Source organism: Hyla sarda, unplaced genomic scaffold, assembly GCF_029499605.1.
Source record: "Hyla sarda isolate aHylSar1 unplaced genomic scaffold, aHylSar1.hap1 scaffold_944, whole genome shotgun sequence".
In the NCBI taxonomy this organism is placed as follows: Eukaryota; Metazoa; Chordata; class Amphibia; order Anura; family Hylidae; genus Hyla; species Hyla sarda.
Window position 1 is genome coordinate 9,493 of NW_026610974.1, and position 24,848 is coordinate 34,340.

General features: G+C 46.3%; 2 protein-coding genes across 2 annotated transcripts; one reads left to right on the plus strand and one right to left on the minus strand.

The window, feature by feature from the left end:
- Positions 1 to 226: 226 nt before the first annotated feature.
- Positions 227 to 24,656, minus strand: LOC130350378 (histone H4). The gene is made up of 2 exons (XM_056554888.1): positions 24,640 to 24,656; positions 227 to 1,018 (listed from the first exon to the last, which is right to left on the minus strand). Exon 2 carries the CDS (start codon positions 932 to 934, stop codon positions 623 to 625), a length of 312 nt encoding a protein of 103 aa, XP_056410863.1. The 5' UTR covers positions 935 to 1,018; positions 24,640 to 24,656; the 3' UTR covers positions 227 to 622.
- On the plus strand, positions 23,338 to 24,184 carry LOC130350360 (histone H1B-like). The gene has a single exon (XM_056554871.1). The coding sequence runs from the start codon at positions 23,364 to 23,366 to the stop codon at positions 24,021 to 24,023; it is 660 nt and encodes a 219-aa protein (XP_056410846.1). The 5' UTR covers positions 23,338 to 23,363; the 3' UTR covers positions 24,024 to 24,184.
- Positions 24,657 to 24,848: the final 192 nt, after the last annotated feature.

Below are 24,848 nucleotides of genomic sequence, written 5' to 3' on the forward strand. Positions count from 1 at the left end.
CACAGGAGCAATGCAGAGGACACGATCTACATCACTATAGTAACTGAACTCAGCACCGAGAGGGTTAACTGCAAAGAACAATCCCGGGATCCTGCTTATGAGAACAGGAGGTATATATATATATATATATATATGCGCAATTTACTTGGGTGTGAACAGCTCCATTAACATACAGGTGTTATATAGAGTGAAGGCTCATTTGTCCGGATAGCGGGATATAGAAGGGTCTTACCGGGATATTATCAGGAGATTTGCATGTTCTATAACACGGACTCTTTAGGGAGGTAATGAGTGATATGGTGGGGAGGGAAGTAATGTAATCTGGAGAAGATGAATGTAGATTGTAACAGTAACTATAATCACGGAGGAAGATGAGGGCAGTAGTCAGAACATTCAGAGGAGATCCCCCGGAGCAGATAGGAGGGAAATACCGATAGACTGATCAGGTGCAGCGATTATGGCAGGACAGGGAAAAACAAACACCGCAACCACAAGAGCAAAACACCGATCACACAACCTCTCAGTAGAGAAGACACAAGGAATTGTAGCCTTTCCATAGAACATGTGGGCGGCTCTGAGAAGAGCCTTTGGGTTGATGAGATGGAGCCGAGTAGAAGCAGAATTAACCTCCGAAGCCGTAGAGAGTGCGGCCCTGGCGCTTGAGGGCGTACACCACGTCCATGGCGGTGACGGTCTTCCTCTTGGCGTGCTCGGTGTAGGTGACGGCGTCACGGATGACGTTCTCCAGGAAGACTTTCAGGACACCGCGAGTCTCTTCATAGATGAGGCCGGAGATGCGCTTCACACCTCCCCTGCGAGCTAGACGGCGGATGGCAGGCTTGGTGATGCCCTGGATGTTATCCCGGAGCACCTTCCTGTGCCGCTTGGCTCCGCCCTTACCGAGACCTTTCCCTCCTTTACCGCGTCCAGACATCTTCTCTATGTAGCGAGTAGACTGCAAGATACTGAGTGCGGCCGAGTCCGGCTTATATAGCACATGGGCGGACCTGAAAGAAAACTAGAACAAAGATGACATCATCCGGGGGCGTTTCTTTTAACCACATTTACATTCCTGACCCTCCCCCCTTTCCGTTGATTGGCTGAACACGAGACAAGAAGGTTTTGAATTTCCCGCCCATTCCAAAACGTTTGCTGCATTTTTCCGATTCTAAATAATCAGTTTTTTTTTCTTACCGCGATTCTCCCCAACATTCTAGAGAAGAGCAGTCGTCATTGTACCGAGCGGGAATGGTGATCGGGCAGGTGTGTGAGCTGTATGTTACACACATGGGAGAGGATCAATAGCAGCACAATAATCTGTCAGGTGTATAATGTGTGTGCGGGGAGCAGCAGATGGCAGAACAAATCTTGTGAATGGATCGATCACTCGGGCAGCATTACCAGGTCTACAGGACTGCTCACCCCCGGGCACCAAGACTCTGCACACATTGTACGACATTATATGGAGCCCCGATATGTGCAATGAGAGTGACCGAGAATAATCGTCCGAGAGCCTGATCCCACGTGTTAATACCATAAAAACAAATAAACCCATCAATTCTCAGGATGGATAACACCATGTGTACAACCAGTTAACGAAAGAGTTAAATGTACCTCCAAATTTGGGTAAATCAATGACTTCCTTAAATCACATCTATCCATAGAGATCGTCTATTTATCACAGCAGTATAAATCCTTACAGTTACAGTTTATACAGATCAGATACATTGTGTTACAATAGCGACACCTGGTGGTGAGAGCTTTGTATTATACTCTTTACATGTTACCAAATTGTAACAAGTAATATTTCCCAGGTGCTGACACAAGTTACAGAGATACAAATAGATACAACTATGGATGTTGACTAAGACTTACACCCCCTGCTTATTCTATACCAGATATAAGAGCAGCTGAAATTGTTGTGCTGTTATTGTAAGAGTCTGTAAGAGGATCAGGAACAAATAAATACATCTGCATTGTGCTTGATATAACAAAACATAATAATAAAGTGATGTAATATAGAAGAGTTTGTATATTAGGATGTGGAGTTACAGATTTTCCATTTCCCAGATTCTGAATTATGTGATCTCCTTGTTGGAGTTGCGGGGCAGGAGCTGTGGATTTATAGTGTTTTGTTTAGTTTTTTTAATTTAATCCATAATTACATTAATACCCATAAAATCTAATTATGAAATAAATTATTTAATTGTTCACTATTGATGCATCCACTAGTTATTGATCATTAATACATTAATTAATTATTATGGTTGTAAATATTTATAAATTATATGATCCATGTAAAAGATGGATATCACGGGGGACAGAGATGAGCGAATTTACAGTAAATTCGATTCGTCACAAACTTCTCAGCTCGGCGGTTGCTGACTTTTCCTGCATAAATTAGTTCAGCTTTCCAGTGCTCCGGTGGGCTGGAAAAGGTGGATACAGTCCTAGCAAAGAGTCTCCTAGGACTGTATCCACCTTTTCCAGCCCACGGGAGCACCTGAATGCTGAACAAATTTATGCAGGAAAAGTCATCAACTGCCGAGCCGAGAAGTTTGTGACAAATCAAATTTACTGCAAATTTGCTCATCTCTAATGGGGGATATTAATCAATTCGTGTTGTGGAAAGTTATTTGTGTAGACTGATTTTTCAGCAGTGTTTTTTGGTGCAAGGTGTTAAAAAAAAGGAGTTACTGGAAGATATTTCATTTGCGCAATAGTTACCAAAGTGTGGTCCAGGCTTACTTAGGTTTTTGACTTTTCAAAGAACTTTGCCCTCAAAATTTGTGACTTTTAGAAAAGACTTTGGTTTCTGAGCTATTAGGTTTGTCACACAAAAAAAGCACAAAAAGTGACTGCGCCTGGCAACTTGCTACAAAAGTAAACAAAAAGAAAGTCCAAATAACTTGATAAATCCCCCCACCCCATGTTCCTTACATATCATATTATGTCATTATATCATATTATATCATGTTAATCCAGGGATCCCTCTAGTGGTGTATATTAATAGTGCAGCAAGTTTTTCTTAGATATCAAGAAGATGGAGGCCGTGATTGTGACATCATGGCCACGCCCCCTTGTGACATCACATCACACCCATTCTATTCATGTCTATGGGAGGGGACGTGTTAGCAGACACGCCCCCTCCCATATATATGAATGGAAGGGGTGCGGCTTGACCATGACATAACCACAACTGCCCCAGGAACCCTGCATTTGTTTAGAAAGTCGGGTGTTGCGCACGGGGTGTGCCGGGTGTGCACAGGCACACCCTAATCACCGCAGCCCGCTGCTGCAGGACTTTCTTTTTTTTTCTCACTACTAAACCCGAGCCCCACCGGACATCCCCGACATCACCAGGCCGAAATCCCCCCGTCACAGCAAACCTATCTTGACAACATACACGCCCTCCCCTCAGCCTCGTCTTGCTGGAGGAGCTGCAAAACCACAACACCCCCCACGCCACCCCTCATGTTGCTGGAGAAGCACTGTGAGATCCAGGGAAGAGACACTGACCTGGTGAGACTCCTTTCATGTGTGATCTGTCTGCTAAAATGTGTATCTAATCCCCCAGTGTGTGATCTGTCTAATGAGCTGTGTATCTAAACTCCCCATGTGTGATACTGTTTGAGCAGTGTATTGAATCCCCCATGTGTGATCTAATGAGCTGTGTATCTAATCCCCCCCATGTGTGATCTGTCTGCTAAAATGTGTATCTAATCCCCCATGTGTGATCTGTCTAATGAGCTGTGTATCTAATCCCCCATGTGTGATCTGTCTGCTAGCCTGTGTATCTAATCCCCTATGTGTGATATGTCTAATGAGCTGTGTATCTAATCCCCCATGTTTGATCTGTCTGCTAAAATGTGTATCTAATCCCCCAGTGTGTGATCTGTCTAATGAGCTGTGTATCTAAACTCCCCATGTGTGATACTGTTTGCTGAGCAGTGTATCGAATCCCCCATGTGTGATCTGTCTAATGAGCTGTGTATCTAATCCCCCCCATCTGTGATCTGTCTGCTAGCCTGTGTATCTAAACCCCCTATGTGTGATACTGTTTGCTGAGCTGTGGGTATCTAATCCCCCATGTGTGATCTGTCTGCTAAACTGTGTATCTAAAACCCCCCATAAGTGATACTGTTTGAGCTGTGTATCTAATCCTCCCATGTGTGATACTGTTTGATGAGACCCTGTATCTAATCCCCCCATGTGTGATACTGTTTGCTGAGCCCCTGTATCTAATCCCCATGTGTGATTTGAGCTGTGCATTTATGTTTGATATTGTCTGCTGAGCTGTGTATCTAATCCCCCTATGTCTGATACTGGTTGCTGAGCCCCTGTATCTAATCCTATAATGTGTGATACTGTCTCTATCTAATACTGTTACACTGTCTGCTAAACAGTGTGTCACCCTAGTAGTAAGGAGATTACATGAGGAGTAGGTTTGTTACAGTGCGTCACCCCAGTAGTAAGGAGATTCCATGAGGAGGAGGTTTGTTACAGTGTGTCACCCCAGTAGTAAGGAGATTACATGAGGAGGAGGTTTGTTACAGTGTGTCACCCCAGTAGTAAGGAGATTACATGAGGAGGAGGTTTGTTACAGTGTGTCAGTAGTAAGGAGTTTACATGAGGAGGAGGTTTGTTACAGTGTGTCACCCCAGTAGTAAGGAGATTACATGAGGAGGAGGTTTGTTACAGTGTGTCACCCCAGTAGTAAGGAGATTACATGAGGAGGAGGTTTGTTACAGTGTGTCACCCCAGTAGTAAGGAGATTACATGAGGAGGAGGTTTGTTACAGTGTGTCACCCCAGTAGTAAGGAGATTACATGAGGAGGAGGTTTGTTACAGTGTGTCACCCCAGTAGTAAGGAGATTACATGAGGAGGAGGTTTGTTACAGTGTGTCACCCCATAAGTAACAAGATTACATGAGGAGGAGGATTGTTACAGTGTGTCACCCCTGTAGTAAGGTGATTACATAAGGAGGAGGTTTGTTACAGTGTGTCACCCCAGTAGTATGGTTGTGCATGTCAAAGGGCAGAGCCAATGTGTGGGGTCAAGGGGGTGGCAAAATTAGCTTTCGCCTAGGGTGCCAAAAGTCCTTGCACCAGCCCTGATCATGTATGATTGTGACTGTCTATTATATGTAGGCTTACAGCTCAGGACTACATCCCCATCATGTATGATTGTCTATTATATGTAGGCTACATATAATAGACAGTCACAATCATACATGGCAAAACCTAATTTTGACAACCCTTTGGCTCCGCCCATTGAACCCCTTGGCAAATATAAGATCAGGGGTAGAATTAGTCCCGTAAGCCTCATGGCAAATTCTAGAATTGTCCTCCTCCCTACAATTATAACTATACTGCACCTAATGTGGTGGAACTGTACTGCACCTAATGTGGGGGAACTATATTGCACCTAATGTGAGGGAACTATACTCCACCTAATGTGGGGAACTATACTGCAACTAATGTGGAGGAACTGTACTACTAACCTAATGTGGGGGAACTATACTGCCAACCTAATGAGGGGGAACTATACTACTAACCTAATGTGGGGGAACTATACTGCACCTAATATGGGGGAACTATACTGCACCTAATGTGGAGGAACTGTACTACTAACCTAATGTGGGGGAACTATACTACTAACCTAATGTGGAGGAACTATACTGCACCTAATGTGGGGGAACTATACTACTAACCTAATGTGGGGGAACTATACTGCACCTAATGTCGTGGAACTGTACTGCACCTAATATGGGGGAACTATACTCCACCTAATGTGGGGAACTATACTGCAACTAATGTGGAGGAACTGTACTACTAACCTAATGTGGGGGAACTATACTGCCAACCTAATGAGGGGGAACTATACTACTAACCTAATGTGGGGGAACTATACTGCACCTAATATGGGGGAACTATACTGCACCTAATGTGGAGGAACTGTACTACTAACCTAATGTGGGGGAACTATACTACTAACCTAATGTGGAGGAACTATACTGCACCTAATGTGGGGGAACTATACTACTAACCTAATGTGGGGGAACTATACTGCACCTAATGTGGGGGAACCTAATGTGGGGGAACTGTACTACTAACCTAATGTGGGGGAACTGTACTGCACCTAATGTGGGGGAACTGTACTGCACCTAATGTGGGGGAACTGTACTACTAACCTAATTTGGGGGAACTGTACTGCTAACCTAATGTGGGGGAACTGTACTACTAACCTAATGTGGGGGAACTATACTGCACCTAATGAGGGGGAACTATACTGCACCTAATGAGGGGGAACTATACTGCACCTAATGAGGGGGAACTATACTGCACCTAATGTGGGGGAAATATATTTCCATCCTAATGTGGGAGATTTATACTGCCAACCTAATGTGGGGGAACTATATAAAAATATAAAATTGTACTATTCTTATCCCTATAGCACTTTTATTTTTCTGTGTATGGGGATGTATGAGGGTCATTTTTAGTGCTGTGATTTGTAGTTTTTATCGGTACCATTTTTTTTTTTTTTTTTTTTTTGCTTTTTAGATATTTGTTATGGTATTTGAAGTGACCAAAAATGTGCTAATCTGATTAGTGAACTATTACGACTTTTGGGACCCCACTTCTGATTTTGCTGAGGGCCATGCTAAGCCTAAAACCGGCCTTGGATCCAATCCTCCTACACTATGCAAGCAGGAGTATATATATATATATATATATATATATATATATATATATATATATATATATATATATATATATATATATATATATATATATATATATATATATATATATTATATATATATAATATATATATAATATATTCCTGCTTGCATAGTGTAGGAGGATTGGATCCAAGGCCGGTTTTAGGCTTAGCATATATATACACACACACATACATACATACATGAACACACACACACACGCGTGCGCGGAGTGAGTTTGTGCTTTAGGGTGCACACCCTAATGCAATAGGCTGCACACGCCTATGGTGTTGCGGGAGATCACGGGTGTCCTGCTACTGGGATAGGGGATAAGATGTCTAGCAGTGGAATACTTCTTCAGGGCAGGCAGTTGCACCCACCCCCACTTCTTGGCAAATATTCAGAACACGTATTGAGGTGGTGGTGGGGTGTACTCTCTGAGTCCTCAGCATGTCAATAACAGGTAACTAATACTGTGTGTAAATCATATGGCATAATAGCGTGCACTATGAGGGAGATGTGACACTGTTGGTTGATAGTTGTCTCTGGGAATATTCCAATATGTGCACCCTATCTTGTGTTTTTGGGGTTGGTGTTTTTTAGGGGTGGGCCATTTTAAAATAGGAGGGCTCTCTGTTGCTGTATTTAATCCTTTTTGTTAAAAATAAAGCATTTTGTGGACACTTTCTTGTGTCAGTCTATTATAGGTTATTTAATTTTTGGAAACACTTGGTAAAAGCCATTGTGTGTTCCGATACCTTAGTGTGCATTTTAACACTGGAAGAAATCTGACAACAACCAGGAATATTTTATCCACCCTCAAGGGTAGAATCAGAGAGAGTATTCAGTGCAGTAGGCATAGGCGTGCGCACTGGGTGTGTCGGGTGTGCCCAGGCACACCCTAATCCAGTGGCGTTGCGACCCGGGTGCGGCCCGCACAGTGTGACACCAAAACGCTCCGTAGCACCCCCCATCTGTGCCCGACCGTCCTTCACCAGCCCAGACCCCCGCTGTGTGGTGCGCCTGTCCGTCAGGCGCACCGCACAGCGCTGCCTCCTGCTCCTGTTTGTGCCCCGCCCCGCTCCTCTCTGGCTCACCTTCAGTTGGTCCGATCATGTGACGGCGCGTTACTGCCGTCACATGACCATCAGGACGTCACGCGGTATTCAAGGACGCCGGCCCCAAAGCGTGACGTGACGGTACGCGGCTCGCAGGATTACCGCGCTGAGTGAGTGAATGTTATTTCAACCTGCCTACTGGGTCTGGGGGAGGGGGTTAATCTGGGGCACCGTACTATCATCCTACAGGGAGGGGGGGGGGATAGGGTTAATCTGGGGGGTACTGCATTCTTACAGGGGGGGAGAGGGGGTTAAACTGGGGGGTACTACCATCCTACTGGCGGGGAGGGGGTCATCAGGGGGTACTACCTTCTAACAGGGTGGGGGGATAGGGATAATCTGGGGGGTACTGCATTCCTACAGGGGGGAGAGGGGGTTAAACTGGGGGGTACTACCATCCTACTGGGGGGGGAGGGGGGTACTACCTTCTAACAGGGTGGGGGGATAGGGTTAATCTGGGGGGTACTGCATTCCTACAGGGGGGGAGAGGGGGTTAAACTGGGGGGTACTACCATCCTACTGGGGGGGGAGGGGGTCATCAGGGGGGTAATACCTTCTAACAGGGTGGGGGGATAGGGTTAATCTGGGGGTACTGCATTCCTACAGGGGGGAGAGGGGGTTAAACTGGGGGGGGTACTACCATCCTACTGGGGGGGAGGGGGTCATCGGGGGGTACTACCGTCTAACAGGGTGGGGGGATAGGGTTAATCTGGAGGGTACTGCATTCCTACGGGGGGGGAGAGGGGGTTAAACTGGGGGGTACTACCATCCTACTGGGGGGGGTCATCGGGGGGGGGGGGGGGTACTACCTTCTAACAGGGTGGGGGGATAGGGTTAATCTGGGGGGTACTGCATTCCTACAGGGGGGAGGGGGTTAAACTGGGGGTGCTACCTGCCTGCTGAGGGGAGAGGGTTAATCTGGGGGTACTACCTGCCTGCTGGGGGGAGGGGGTTAATCTTAGGTACTACCGGCCTACCGGGGGGGGGGGGGGGTGTTAATCTGGGGCCCGAGTAGGCAGGTAGTACCCCCAGATTACCCCCCCCCCCCCAGTAAGAAGGTAGTACCCTCAAATTAACCCCCTCTTCCTGCCAGTAGGAAGGTAGCACCCCCAGATGCTGGTGGCCTCCATGTCTATTTTGCTTTTGTAGGGAACTGTACTGCACCTAATGTGGTGAATTATACCGCACCTAATGTGGGGGAACATACTGCACCTAATGTGGGGGAACTATACTGCACCTAATGTGGGGGAACTATACTGCACCTAATGTGGGGGAACTATACTGCACCTAATGTGGGGGAACTATACTGCCAGCCTAATGTGGGGGAACTATACTGCCAGCCTAATGTGGGGGAACTATACTGCCAGCCTAATGTGGGGGAACTATACTGCCAGCCTAATGTGGGGGAACTATACTGCCAGCCTAATGTGGGGGAAGTATACTGCACCTAATGTGGGGGAACTATACTGTACCTAATGTGGGGAACTATACTGCCAACCTAATGTGGGGGAACTGTACTGCACATAATGTGGTGAACTATACTACACCTAATGTGGGGGAACTGTACTGCACTTAATGTAGGGGAACTGTACTGGTGCAGTACAGTTCCCCCACATTAGGTGCAGTACAGTTCCCCCTCATTAGATGCAGTACAGTTCCCCTTCATTAGGTGCAGTACAGTTCCCCCACATTAGGTGCAGTACAGTTCCCCCACATTAGGTGGCACCTAATGTGGGGGAACTGTACTGCCAACCTAATGTGGGGGAACTGTACTGCCAACCTAATGTGGGGGAACTGTACTGCCAACCTAATGTGGGGGAACTGTACTGCCAACCTAATGTGGGGGAACTGTACTGCCAACCTAATGTGGGGAAACTGTACTGCCAACCTAATGTGGGGGAACTGTACTGCCAACCTAATGTGGGGAACTAGACTGCCAACCTAATGTGGGGGAACTATACTGCACCTAATGTGGGGAACTATATTGCACCTAATGTAGGGGAACTGTACTGCACATAATGTAGGGGAACTGTACTGCACATAATGTGGGGGAACTGTACTGCACTTAATGTGGGGGAACTGTACTGGTGCAGTACAGTTCCCCCTCATTAGGTGCAGTACAGTTCCCCCTCATTAGGTGCAGTACAGTTCCCCTTCATTAAGTGCAGTACAGTTCCCCCACATTAGGTTGGCAGTACAATTCCCCCACATTAGGTGCCATTCAGTTCCCCCACATTAGGTGCCACCTAATGTGGGGGAACTGTACTGCCAACCTAATGTGGGGGAACTGTACTGCCAACCTAATGTGGTGGGACTTATACTGCACCTAATGTGGGGGAACTATACTGCACCTAATGTGGGGGAACTATACTAACTGTGTGCGTATATATATATATATATATATATATATATATATATATATATATATACATACGTGCAGCATGAGTTTGTGCTTTAGGGTGCACACCCTAATGCAATAGGCTGCGCACGCCTATGGCAGTAGGATCCGTCATCACCCCTAAGCCTACAAGTCTGCCAGCAGCATGGAACATGTAACCTCTTGTGCCAGATGCCACTGAGAAGACAGTACAACCGCCACCCCTGCATCATATAGATCACATACCAAATAGATCATATTCATCACATAGGTCAGTGCTGGCAAACCGTTTTGAGCCCGAGTGCCCAAACCGTAATAAACACCAACTTTTTTTTCCCTCAAAGTGCCAGCACAGCAATTAAATCAGAATACTGAGGTTTAAGTTTAGAAAAAACAACTTAGGTAGGCAGTATGTTCCCCCAAAATAGGTAGGCAGTATGTTCCCTCACATTAGGTTGTAGTTCCCCCACATTAGGTAGGCAGTATAGTTCCCCCACATTAGGTTCTTGTAGTTCTCCCACATTAGGTTGTAGTTCCCCCATATTATGTTGCAGTCCTTCCACATTAGGTGCAGTATAGTCCCCCCACATTAGGTGCAGTATAGTTCCCCCACAGACATACAACCTTCAGCCATATATAGTGTATGGCTGGAGGCTGTATGTCTGTATACGGCCTCACAGTGCTCCATCCATCGCTCCTCCGGTCAGGGGTCATGACCTAATCTTAATAGACCATAGCAGTAGGTCCCGGGACCGGAGGAGCGGTGGTCGGAGCGCCGAAGCTCAAGTGTAGCTGGTAAATTACCATGTTGGCCAGCGCGCGTCCTCCTCCTAGATGCTTCGCTCCTTCGTTCCTATGGGCGCACGCATGCACTACCTCCCTGCGGCCCCTGCAGTTTTAAAGTTAACGCTGGGCCGGAGAAAGATAATCAGGGAAATCTTTGTGTCCGAAAAGATCTTTCGGGACACAGGGATTTCCCGGTTTACCCCGTCTGGCAAACTATGGCTGCGTGCCCACAGAGGGGGCTTGGCATGCCACCTATGGCACGCGTCCCATAGGTTCGCCATCACTGACATAGGTCATATAGAGGTGTAAATAATAGGTATTAAATACAATCCTGTATTCAGGATATGGATTCTTCTTCATGGTATAGTCAAGTACATCAAATTGATCATATAGACCATATTAGTCATATAAACAATTTTCTCCATTATGTGAAGTACCCATCTACTATAAAGCAGATCACATTGATCATTATCCCATACATTGATAACCACTGTGGTCATATAAGGTAATGTAATGAAGAAAACTGTGTGTCTGTAGTGGAATGTGACCCTCTGCACAGGGACACACTTTTCTGCTGTAAAGCCGTCTCTCACTCCATAACCTCTAATCCTAATCCTATCCTTATTCTTACCCCTAATCCTAATCCTATCCCTAAACTCTAATCCTAAACTCTAATCCTAAACTCTAATCCTAAACTCTAATCCTAAACCCTAATCCTAAACCCTAATCCTAAACCCTAATCCTAAACCCTAATCCCTAACACTGATCCTAAAAACTAATCCTAACCCCCTAATCTCAATGCCTAACACTATTCCTAACACCTAATCCCTAACCCCAAATCATAACTCTAACCCCTCAACCTATCCCTAAACCCTAATCCTAACCCCTGAACCTAACCACTAACAGTGATCAGCACTGAGAAGGGCTGAGAGTACTGAATTCAGAATGGTTCATAAAGTTCAGGCAGCTTGTTGATCTGTATGAGGCAGTGAAAAGATATCTTCCCCTCTCTGATGAAATGCTCAATAACGTGAATAGGAGGTTTATATATCGTAAGATCCTTCTCGGTGAGATCACCAAAGCACTCTGCACTCCTGTCTTTACCCAATGCTGATGTGACTAGCAGTTGCATTGCACGGTCTAGTTCCACAGGGGAGTCAGTCGGTGTCTGGACAATGTCATGGAATATTTTTTGGAGAGTGGTGGGCAACTTTTGAGGGACAACAGATTCAGGGAGGCCCTTTTTGCATATGTTTTTACGTCTGTTTCTGTTGTCTAAGTCATCATTATGGTCGACAATCAGGGATTCCTGAGCTAGAAGAGAAGTAGTGGCGGTTCGCAATGTGTGGACTTTTGAGGCAATAGAAGTGCGGAAGGTCTCTAGATTGGACACTCGGGTTGTTAGTTGAGAAACATCTGCTTGAACAGGCACTAGGTCTCTGTGCCATTTATTTATTTTTTTCATGTGAAGAAGTGCCATTAGGTCTTGTAGCTCAGGGTGATTATTTAAAGTATTAGCGGCAGCCTCTGGGCTCGGAAGAATAGGTGTTTCACTAGAGCAATCTGGCTGGATGGTAGCAGGTTAGAAAGACGGTACAGGAGAGTGGTCACACATGTGGGATTTGGATCCCCGGGTCTTGAAAGGGCCACATGAGTCATCAGAGGAAGAGTGTGCTATTCAGCTGCTCTTCATGGAGCGGGCTTTTAACAGTGTTTTGAACATTTTTTTCTTCATTGGGGGGGGGGGGGGGTGGTGGCTATCCCCCCCCCCCCCCCCAGTAGTCTGGAACCTCGCTGGTATCAGTGGAATCTTCCTCTGAAAAAAATGCTTGAGTCCATATGAAAGTACTGCACAGTGGTACTAAATTCAGAGGAGAGGAGTGGAAGACCATATGGAGTAGGTGCAGGGTGCTCTGATCTTTTTGGGTCAGTTTCAGGGCAATGAGAGGGGAACAAAGAACTTCTCTGTGAGAGGGGAGGTTGCCTGGTCCCCAAGAGGTTAACATTAGGTGAGGAGGCTTCTGGGAGGTCTGCAATAGGAGTAGCAGGAGGCACAGGACTCTGGTGGTGCTCTGGCTGAGACATTGGCGGTGCAGAGCAATGGAGTGGGAGCCCAGAAGGGGAAGAGGAGAGGCTGTAATCCTGTGCAGGAGCTGACATGCAGCGTGAGAGCAGTGGGAGCACAGGCTGGTCTCCAGCAGTGGTAGCGGCATCCAGGGCCGGTTTTAGGCTTAGCATGGCCCTAGGCAAAATCTAAAGAGGGGCTTCAAAAGTCGTAATAGTGCACTAACCAGATTTACACATTTTTGGTCACTTCAAATACCAAAAAAATATCTAAAAAGCAATTGAAAAAACAAAACAAAAATGTTACCGATAAAAACTACAATTCAAAGCACAAAAAAATACCCTCATACATCCCCATATACGGAAAAATAAAAGAGTAATAGGGATCAGAATAGTACCATTTTATATTTTTGCATAGTTCCCCCACATTAGGTTGGCAATATAGTTCCCCCACATTAGGTTGGCAATATAGTTCCCCAACATTAGGTTGACTGTATATTTCCCCCACATTAGGTTGCCAGTATAGCTTCACAAGATTAGGTTGGCAGTATAGTTCCCCCACATTAATTAGGTTGTAGTTCCCCCACAATAGGTAGGTAGTACAGTTTCCCCAAATTAGGTTGTAGTTCCCCAAATTAGGTTGGCAGTATAGTTCCCCCACATTAGGTTGCCAGTATAGCTTCCCAACATTATATTTGCAGTATAATTCCCCCCACATTAGGTAGGCAGTATAGTTCCCCCACATTACATTGGCAGTATAGTTCCCCCCCACATTAGGTTTGCAGTATAGTTCCCCCACATTAGGTTTGCAGTATAGTTCCCCACATTAGGTTTGCAGTATAGTTCCCCCACGTTATGTTGGCAGTATAGTTCCCTCCACATTAGGTAGGCAGTATAGTTCCCTCCACATTAGGTAGGCATTATAGTTCCCTCCACATTAGGTAGGCATTATAGTTCCCTCCACATTAGGTAGGCATTATAGTTCCCTCCACATTAGGTAGGCATTATAGTTCCCCCACATTAATTAGGTTGTAGTTCCCCCAAAATAGGTAGGCAGTACAGTTTCCCCAAATTAGGTTGTAGTCCCCCACATTAGGTTGCTAGTATAGCTTCCCAACATTATGTTTGCAGTATAGTTCCCCCACTTTAGGTTGGCAGTGTAATTCCCCCCACATTAGATTATAGTTCCCCCACATTTGGTTGGCAGTATAGTTCCCCCACATTAGGTAGGCAGTATAGTTCCCCCACATTACGTTGGCAGTTTAGTTCCCCCCCCCCCACATTACGTTGGCAGTATATTTCCCCCCACATTAGGTAGGCAGTATAGTTCCCCAACATTAGGTTTGCAGTATAGTTCCCCCACATTAGGTTGGCAGTATAGTTCCCACACGTTATGTTGGCAGTATAGTTCCCTCCACATTAGGTAGGCATTATAGTTCCCTCCACATTAGGTAGGCATTATAGTTCCCTCCACATTAGGTAGGCATTATAGTTCCCCCCACATTAGGTAGGCAGTATAGTTCCCCCCACATTAGGTAGGCAGTATAGTTCCCCCTCATTACGTTGGCAGTATAGTTCCCCCACATTTGGTTGGCAGTATAGTTCCCCCACATTAGGTTGGCAGTAAAGTTCCCACACATTAGGTCCCCCCTCTCCCCCTGCTTTTTCTATTTTTCATATTTCCTTACATGGCCGTGCTCGGCAGGAGTGGCGCCCCTGACGCCACGCAGAGGAGGCGGCAGCAGACGTCACTCGTCATATTATCCACACAGCCCACAAGATCCGCCGCATTACCTGAGCCTGCCGAGCGCAGCCAGGTAAGGAAATATGAAAAAATAGAAAAAACAGGAGAAGTGTCCGGGCCCACCACTGTTTTAAAGTGGCCACGACCGGGCTGCAGCGGGCTGCTGATCCGCTACTGAGCAGCTAGCAGGGGCCCCCCTGGGGGATGGGGGCCCTAGGCAATTGCCTGGTTTTCCCCGCTCTAACGTTGGCCCTGACCGCATCAGCGGTGTGCCGGTGCCTCAGAGGGGAAATCTTCCCAGGAGCTTTTCATTATGGGCTCTGATGGGCTTTTGTGGCGGCAGGGGTGAGTGGTGTAGGGCTTCAGACAGCAGATGAGAGTGCCGCCGTGTCTCCAGTGTGGCGTACGTGATGACCAGAGAAAGTGAGTGGGTAACCTGCCACGGCCTGAGGTAAGGCGGTAACAGGCCGCGTTTGTAGCGGGAGATCAGCAGTCTCTGTTTGTGGCCAAAAGTAAGCCGTAAACTGCTGTGTAGCACCTTGGGGGTCTTGAGGGAGTCCCTCCAACTTTTTATATTACAGAGCTCTTACAGAGTGCAACCTGTAGCCAGCGTGTCAAGATGCGCCCCCTTTACCATAGATTTTGGGGTGAAATGATTGACAATATTACAATGTAAAATAGGTTGCACAAAAATCAAGCTCTGATATGGGTCTGTAGGTGGAAAATTGAAAGCGTTATGATTTATAGAAGGAGAGAAGGAAAAAACGAAGAGATCAAAAATGGCTTCGAACTCAAGGGGTTGAACCGTAAGGTCCATGGTTATATGTAAAAAAAAAAAAAGTCCCATCAAAACAAAAATGATACCGATAAAAACTACAGACAACTGCACACAAAAAAATTTGCCCTCACACATCACCGTATATGGAAAAAAAATAAAAAATAAAAGTTATAGGGGTCAGAAGATGACAATTTTAAACATACAAATTTTGGTGCATGTAGTTATAATTTGTTTTTTAAGTAGTATAATAAACCTACATAAATTGGGTATTTTTGTAACCGTATAACCAAATTTATCAACCCATGGAGGTCTGGATATGGAGTCACACTCAAAATAAAAGTGGAAAACCACACTACAGGTTGATCCAACTTTTGATGTAATGTTCGTAAAACAAGTCAAAATGAGGCTCTGTAGTGTGTGTGACCTCCACGTGCCCGTATGACCTCCCTACAATGCCTGGGAATGTTCCTGATGAGGTGGCGGACAGTCTGTGGTGCAACGTGGCGTTGGTGGATGGAGAAAGACATCATGTCCCAAATGTGCTCTATCGGATTAAGGTCTGAGAAACGGGCAGGCCAGTTCATAGCATCAATGCCGTTCTCTTGCAGGAACTGCTGACACACTCCAGCCACATGAGGTTTAGCATTGTCTTGCATTAGGAGGAATCCAGGGCCAACCGCACCAGCAAATGGTCTCACAAGGGGTCTGAGGATCTCATCTCGGTAAGCACATGGAGGGCTGTGCGGCCCCCAAAGAAATGCCTCCCCACACCATTACTGACCCACCGCCAAACCGGTCATGCTGGAGGATGTTGCAGGCAGCAGAACATTCTCCACGGCATCTCCAGACTCTGTCCCATCTGTCACATGTGCTCAGTTTGAACCTGCTTTCATCTGTGAAGAGCACAGGGCGCCAGTGGCAAATTTGCCAATCTTGGTGTTCTCTGGCAAATGCCAAACATCCTGCACGGTGTTGTGCTGTAAGCACAACCCCCACCTGTGGACATCGGGCCTCATACCACCCTTATGGAGTCTGTTTCTGACCGATTGAGTGGACACATGCACATTTGTGGCCTGCTGGAGGTCATTTCGCAGGGCTCTGGCTGTACTCCTCCTGCTCCTCCTTGCACAAAGGCAGAGGTAACGGTCCTGCTGCTGGGTTGTTGCCCTCCTACAGCCTCCTCAACAACTCCTGATGTACTGGCCTGTCTCCTGGTAGCGCCTCCATGCTCTGGACACTACACTGACAGACACAGCAAATCATCTTGCCACAGCTCGCATTGATGTGCCATCCTGGGTGAGCTGCACTACTTGAGCCATTTGTGTTGGCTGTAGACTCCATCTCATGCTACCACTAGAGTGAAAGCACCGCCAGCATTCAAAGTGACCAAAACATCAGCCAGGAAGCATAGGAACGGAGAAGTGGCCTGTGGTCACCACCTGCAGAACCACTCCTTTATTGGGGGTGTTTTGCTAATTACCTATAATTTCCACCTATTGTCTGTTCCATTTGCACAACAGCATGTGAAATTGATTGTCAATCAGTGTTGTTCCTGAGTGGACAGTGAGATTTCACAGAAGTGTCATTGACTTGGAGTTACATTGTGTTGTTTACGTGTTCCCTTTATTTTTCGAGCAGTGTAGTTGTTTGCTTCATCAGCTCTCTTATGTTGATTTCATCCAAAATGCAGAGTGCCTCACGCCATTGGGGGAGATTTATCAAAACCTGTCCAGAGGAAAAGTTGCCCAGTTGCTCATAGTAACCAATCAGCTCGCTTCTTTCATTTTTAACAAGGCCTCTGCAAAATGAAGGAAGCGATCTGATTGGTTGCTATGGGCAACTGGTCAACTTTTCCTTTGTACAGGTTTTGATAAATCTCCCCCATTGTGCCCAACACATGAGATAAGCCCCAATACCACTTAAATCCCTCCAATTAAACAGGTACCAGCCCAAAAATGTAACAGATTTCAAAAACTGAAGCCTTGGAAATGTTTTAGATCTAAAAGTTATAAAGCTACACAGTGGCGTTGCTAGGGTTGGTGTCACCCGGTGGTGTAGAAAAGGGTGTCACCCCCATACCTACCCCCTCCCCCCAGTAAGTTTTTAGCCTGTTGTGACAGACACCACTGTTGTAGCGCATTGTGAGAAATTCCAGTATATTAACCCCTTAAGGAACAGGGGTTTTTCCGTTTTTGCATTTTCGTTTTTTGCTCCTTGCCTTTAAAAAATCATAACTCTTTCAATTTTGCACCTAAAATTCCAAATGATGGCTTATTTTTTGCGCCACCAATTCTTCTTTGTAATAACGTCAGTCATTTTGCCCAAAAATCTACGGTGAAGGGGGAAAAAAAATCATTGTGCGACAAAATTGAAAAAAAATCGCTGTTTTGTAACTTTTGGGGGCTTCCGTTTCTCCTTAGTACATTTTTCGGTAAAAATGATACCTGATATGCATTCTGTAGTTCCATACGATTAAAATGATACCCTACTTATATAGGTTTGATTTTTTTCGGACTTCTGGAAAAAATCATAACTACATGCAGGAAAATTAATACGTTTAAAATTGTCATCATCTGACCCCTATAACTTTTTTATTTTTCCGTGTATGGGGCGGTATGAGGGCTCATTTTTTGTGCCGTGATCTGAAGTTTTTAACGGTACCATTTTTGCATTGATAGGACTTATTGATCGCTTTTTATTCATTTTTAAATTATATAAAAAGTGACCAAAAATGCACTATTTTGGACTTTGGAATTTTTTTGCGCTCACGCCATTGACCGAGCAGTTTAATTAATGATATATTTTTATAATTCGGACATTTCCGCACGCGGTGATACCATATATGTTTATTTTTATTTACACTTTTTTTTTATTGGAAACTTATTCAAACTTTTAATAGGGGAGGAGTTAAATGATCTTTATTCACTTTTTTTTTGCAGTGTTATAGGTCCCATAGGGACCTATAACACTGCACACACTGATCTCTTATACTGATCATTGTTATCCCATAGGGACCTATAACACTGCACACACTGATCTTCTATGTTGATCACTGGTTTCTCAAAAGAAACCAGTGATCAACGATTCTGCCGCATGACTGCTCATGCCTGGATCTAAGGCACTGAGCAGTCATTCGGCGATCGGACAGCGAGGAGGCAGGTAGGGGCCCTCCCACTGTCCTGTCAGCTGTTCGGGATGCCGCGATTAGCCGCGGCTATCCCGAACAGCCCGACTGAGCTAGCCGGGAACTTTCACTTTCACTTTTAGCCGCGCGGCTCAGCTCTGAGCGCGCGGCTAAAGGGTTAATAGCGCGCGGAACCACGATCGGCGCTGCGCGCTATTAGAGGCGGGTCCCGGCTTCACTTTGATGCCGGGCCCGCCGTGATATGACGCGGGGTTACTGTGTAACCCCGCGTTATATCAGAAGAGCAGGACCAAGGACGTACCAGTACGTCCTTGGTCCTTAAGGGGTTAATCAGATATACCAGTTGCCACAGAATAGGAAAGTGTTAAAGAAGTTTTCACCATTTAAATATACAGCTCCCAGAATTACTTAAAGGGGTACTCCACTGGAAAACATTTACTTTTAGATCAACTGGTGCAAGAAAGTTAAACAGATTTTTTAATTACTTCTATTTAAAATCTTAATCCTTACAGTACTTATAAGCTGTTGTATGCCCCACAGGAAGTTGTGTAGTTCTTTCCAGTCTGACCAAAGTGTTATTTGCTGACACCTATCAATATCAGGAACTGTCCAGAGCAGGATAGGTTTACTATGGGGATCTGCTCCTACTATGGACAGTTCTTGACATGACCACAGTGCTCTGTGCTGACACCTCTGTCCAAGAAAAGAAATTAAAAAAGAAAATAACTTCCTGTGAATCTCTTATACAGCAGATAATAAGTGCTGGAAGGATTAAGATTTTTAAATAGAAGTAATTTACAAATCTGTTTAACTTTGTAGCACCAGTTGATAAAAAATAAAAAAAATGTTTTCCAATAGAGTACCCCTTTGAGCAGTGGTGAGGTTATGCTGGGAGTTGTAGTTTCATTGACCTAACTGTAGAACTGACAAGCGACTACAGCTCTGATAGGACATAGTGAGGAGAATACACAATGATATCAGTGACTACAGGGGACGTCTTCTCTATAGTGAGGAGAATACACAATGATATCAGTGACTACAGGGGACGTCTTCTCTATAGTGAGGAGAATACACAATGATATCAGTGATATCATTGTGTATTCTCCTCACTATAGAGAAGACGTCCCCTGTAGTCACTGATATCATTGTGTATTCTCCTCACTATAGAGAAGACGTCCCCTGTAGTCAGTGACTACAGGGGACGTCTTCTCTATAGTGAGGAGAATACACAATGATATCAGTGACTACAGGTGACGTCTTCTCTATAGCTGGGATGTGGAATTTCTATTGCCCGACGCCCGGGACTAGCAGTTTTGGGCGCCGGGCAGGGGAATTTGTCCGGCCCTTAGCCCGGCTTCGGGCAAGCAGGGCCAGACCTGACAAGTGCGGCAGCGGCGGTGACGATCTGCAGTCTGTATGGAGCGGGCACCCGACTCCTGCCCGCTCCATACTCTGCAGCCTGTGTAAGCTGAAGCAGAGCAGGGGAGATGAGAAGCGGTGTATGTCTCCTCTCCCCTGCTCTGCAGACGTGCGGGGGGAGATGAGGGGGCGTGGCTTCTTGCTCCCCGTGCAGACCTGCGTCCGTTGCCTTCACTCCCCCCTGCTGTAGCTTCGGAGAGCTGAGGGGAGGAGGCGCGTCTGCACGGGGAGATGCTTGCGGCGCTCTGCAGTATGTATGGAACGGGCTCAGGATTCCTGCCCGCTCCATACTCTGCAGACCCCTGGCTGTTCTCAGTAGCCAGAGGCCGCTGCTAATAGCCAGCATGCGGCGATCACCGCTGCTGGCTATTAACCCTTTAGATCGCCGCTGTCAAAGCTGACAGAGGCGTCTAAAGGGAGATGTGAATGCTCCCTGGTGGGCTAGTGGGGTGGATGCCCCCCCCCCCCGCAGCGCGATCGCAGGGGGGCGATCCACTATGGAGGTAGTCGGAGGACTTACCACTGCTTCCTCCAGTCCAAGCTCTGTCATTGATAGATCCTGGCTGGACCAGGCTCTATCAATGGATCACAGAGCACACAGATTAATAGAGATCAATAGATCTCTATTCATCTGTCTGAGGAATCTACACTTTATAACACTTATAGGAGGAATCATTAAAGAAATAAATAAAATAAAAAAGTTTTAATAAAAGTTTGAAAGACACACATTAACCTAGTGGTCTTCAAACTGTGCCCCTCCAGATGTTACAAAACTACAATTCCCAGCATGCCAGGACAGCCGTTGGCTGTCCGGGCATGCTGGGAATTGTAGTTTTGCAACATCTGGAGGGCCACAGTTTGAAGACCGCTGCATTAACCCCTTCCATGTTAAAAGTTCAAATCACCCCCTTTTCCTATATAAAAACATGCAAACATGTTTACGGACGGGCGCACCGTGAAGGCGGTGGGGGATGCTGCGGAGCGTCTTTGTGTCACCCTGTGCGGGCCGCACCCCCCGCACCCGGGTGGCAACGCCACTGAAGCTACAACCATCCGGTCTGGATGAAGCCTCAGGAGCATTTACTGCATTCACAATGAGGACTGAATCCATCAGCCTCATCTCCTGTCCTCTGGGGACCTCTAGTGGTGGTTTGTAGTATAGTTTCCATCTCTCTTTATGTGCTGTAAAATCACTGCCAATCTTCATCTCCTATTAACCCCTGCAGTGAACTTTCAGGTGTTTTGCCTTTGATCAATTTAAAATCAATTTGTGGTTAAATCAGAAATTATTTTATTTAGAAACCTTATAATTGAAGCGCTAATTAATCGCCTGAACAGCTTGACCCCAGGACTCTTCTATATAGACGGGCTCCCGGTCGGCGGCTGTAACCATCAGTCTGTGCACACGGTTGGTTCCCTGTGTTATTTCATACATTTTATCCTACAGCCCAGTACACACTACTGATCTCCGCACAGCAGCTTTATCCCCTGTACATCTGATCGGAGGAGCCGCATCATCTATTTACTGGATGTTTTATTGATGATTTGTATTTCTGCCTTTTACCATCCAGTGATCCAGTTGTATTTTACCCCTTTTATTTGTTCTCTATTTTTATTACATTGTACATTTATTGTTTATGTGGATATATAAGAAAGTTACTGTCAGTTCTAGTCCCAGGAAGATCTCATCCCCCATAGACCCCTGATCACACCCAGCAGATTATTACCGCAAGAACAATCAGGGGTCGGAGGTCTAGGAGAGAATTTCCCGGACGATCTCTGCAGATCTATAAACGATCAGGTATAATATCCGTCCATTACTCTCTTCTCACTTTATTCTATCACATTTTATATGGATGAAGAGTAAAAGATCTGGAGAAGCGATCAGCAAGATCGGAAGATCAGGATCCACGAGGAGCCGATAAACAGACAATGAACAAAAAGTATGGAGCTATAGCTCCGCCCCAAGGAGGCACCAAACGGTTAAATCATTGTTAACTCTTCCGTGCCCGCGGCATTTTTTTGTTGTGCCAATTTCTGCTCTTTGTTCCCCAACAATCCTCTCCGCTATTTTCCCGCTTCTCATTATATGGAACCCCGATGTGTGCAATGAGATTGACCGAGAATAATCGTTCGAGAGCCTGACCCCGTCCTGACCCCACGTGTTATTATATGATGAAAGGGGAGAAATCGGAATAAATCAGCAGAAGATCGGGAATATCACAATCACATGATCTCCGGTGATCAGCCAATGATCCTCCAGTATCGGGGCTATAGCTCCGCCCACACAGTTAACCCTTCAGTGTCCTCCTTATGTCTGTCGGTCAGCGGTCACAGTTGTCATTAGACTGAAGCCAGCAGTGCTGACCGAGGGGATCGCTCCTCTCTATCCCCAGAGCACAGATCCGACCATACCCAGTCACATGACACCATCCTACATAACTGCACAGTTCTCAGCACTGAAAGAGTTAACCGCAGAGAACAATCCCGGGAGCCTCCCCCGTGTCCTCTCAGACATAACGCGGTGCCGCATCTCGGGTGTTCACACTGATTACCGGCTGCTCCTGTACAGACATCTGAATGCTGACAATATACGTCCTCAGAGAACTATTCCTATCCCTATATACATGGCGCAGTACAGGAGAGCGCCCCCATATCCATTCTACATCTGGGGGGCTGCTGTAGCATTAATATATCAGAAGAGAAAATAATCGCAATAATTCTCAGGTTGGGTAAAACACGATGTGCACAACCTATTACCTAGAGGATTTACATTTACTCCTAAATCTCTGAGAAATCAATAAGTGACTGTTACAACAGCGACACCTGCTGGTGAGAGCTTTATACTCTAATCTTTACATGTTACCAAATTGTAACATCGAGTATTTCTATTTCCCCAAAGGCTGATACAATTGTTACAAATAGATACAACAACTATGGTTGGTTACTAAAGTTTATATTTACACAGCACAGCAATTGTATCTGTTCTCCTATCTGGTATAATGAGAAGTAGGTTGTTTAATTCTTAGGGACCAGACAGAATGGGGCGGGGCCTGTGCTCTGTGTCAGCCAATAACAGCTCATGAAAATGGCAGCTCAGCAGCCAATCAGAGCGCAGCCACTGACTATATAAGAGTCGCCAGCAGCTCCGCCATCTATATTTCTCTTCCGCAGTATTTTTATTGTTATAGACGGCAGCGATAAACTATGGCAGAAACCGCACCAGCCGCCGCTCCTCCCGCCGATCCGGCCGCAAAGTCCAAGAAGCAGCCGAAGAAATCAGCCGCAGGGGGCGCTAAGAAAAGCCACAAACCCTCCGGTCCCAGCGTGTCCGAGCTGCTCGTTAAAGCCGTGTCCGCCTCTAAGGAGCGCAGTGGGGTGTCTCTGGCCGCCCTGAAGAAGGCTCTGGCTGCCGGAGGATACGATGTAGACAAGAACAACAGCCGCCTGAAGCTGGCCATCAAGGGGCTGGTGACCAAGGGAACCCTGCTCCAGGTGAAAGGCAGCGGCGCCTCCGGATCCTTCAAGATCAACAAGAACCAGCAGGAGACTAAGGACAAGGCGGCCAAGAAGAAGCCGGCGGCTGCGGCCAGGAAGCCTGCAGCAGCTAAGAAAGCGACCAAATCCCCTAAGAAGCCAAAGAAGGCTCCGAGCGCGGCCAAGAGCCCGAAGAAAGCCAAGAAGCCTGCAGCGGCCAAGAGCCCGAAGAAAGCCAAGAAGCCTGCAGCGGCCAAGAGCCCCAAGAAGCCGAAGGCTGCTCCCAAGAAGGTGACCAAGAGCCCGGCTAAGAAGGCGGCCAAACCCAAAGCTGCCAAGAGCCCGGCTAAGAAGGTGACTAAAGCCAAGAAGAGCGCGGCTAAGAAATAATCGGGAGCCTCGTCCTGTACTTATCCCACAAAGGCTCTTTTCAGAGCCACCACCTCCTCCAGACAGAGCTGTATGATCACCGCCCGGATATCACCCTGGATATATAGTTATGATAGTGATATAAATCCCTTCTATATTATCATCACTTTATTATATTGTTATATAAATCACAATGCATCTGCCTTTACTGCTAGATCCCCTTACAGCAGAACATCCACACTTCAGTGTTCATAACACTGATAGTGTCAGCGCTTGGGGAAAATATCTCCTTGTTACAAATCGGCAACATAAAAGGTTATATAAATCTCTCACCACAAGGTGTCGCTATTGTAACACAATGTATCTCCTGTGTATAAACTGTAAGGATTTACACTGCTTTAATAAATAGACGCTCTATGGATAGACGGGATTACGGAAACTGATTTACCAGAGATTTGGGGATGAATGTAACCCTGTATTTTCCCTATTCTGAGGGTTATTGGGCTGCTTAGTCTTATTACTATATAAAGCCATGCAGTCACGAATAGCCTATATATGGGAGAGCGGCAGACAATCTGAACACTCGGAATACTGCACCGCGTCATGTCTGAGGGGACACGGGGGAGGGCGCTATTACCGGGAGTTACGTCTGTCCGCAGGCAGGACCGAATAGGGCCGGGATGGGCCCCGCCTCTTCTGAACAAAGATCGATGGCTGACGCCCCATGTGTTTTGGCGGGCTCAGCTTTATATGAATCAGCCAATGGGATGTAGGGGGTGTGGCTCACATTATCCAATCACGATGAGGCCAGGACTATAACTGTTCTGCTCTTTCCTCTCCCGATCA

What these genes read in the sequence shown, in the direction of transcription:
- LOC130350378 (XM_056554888.1), bottom strand. Translation starts at nt 934, where the DNA reads ATGTCTGGACGCGGTAAAGGAGGGAAAGGTCTCGGTAAGGGCGGAGCC.
- LOC130350360 (XM_056554871.1), top strand. Translation starts at nt 23,364, where the DNA reads ATGGCAGAAACCGCACCAGCCGCCGCTCCTCCCGCCGATCCGGCCGCA.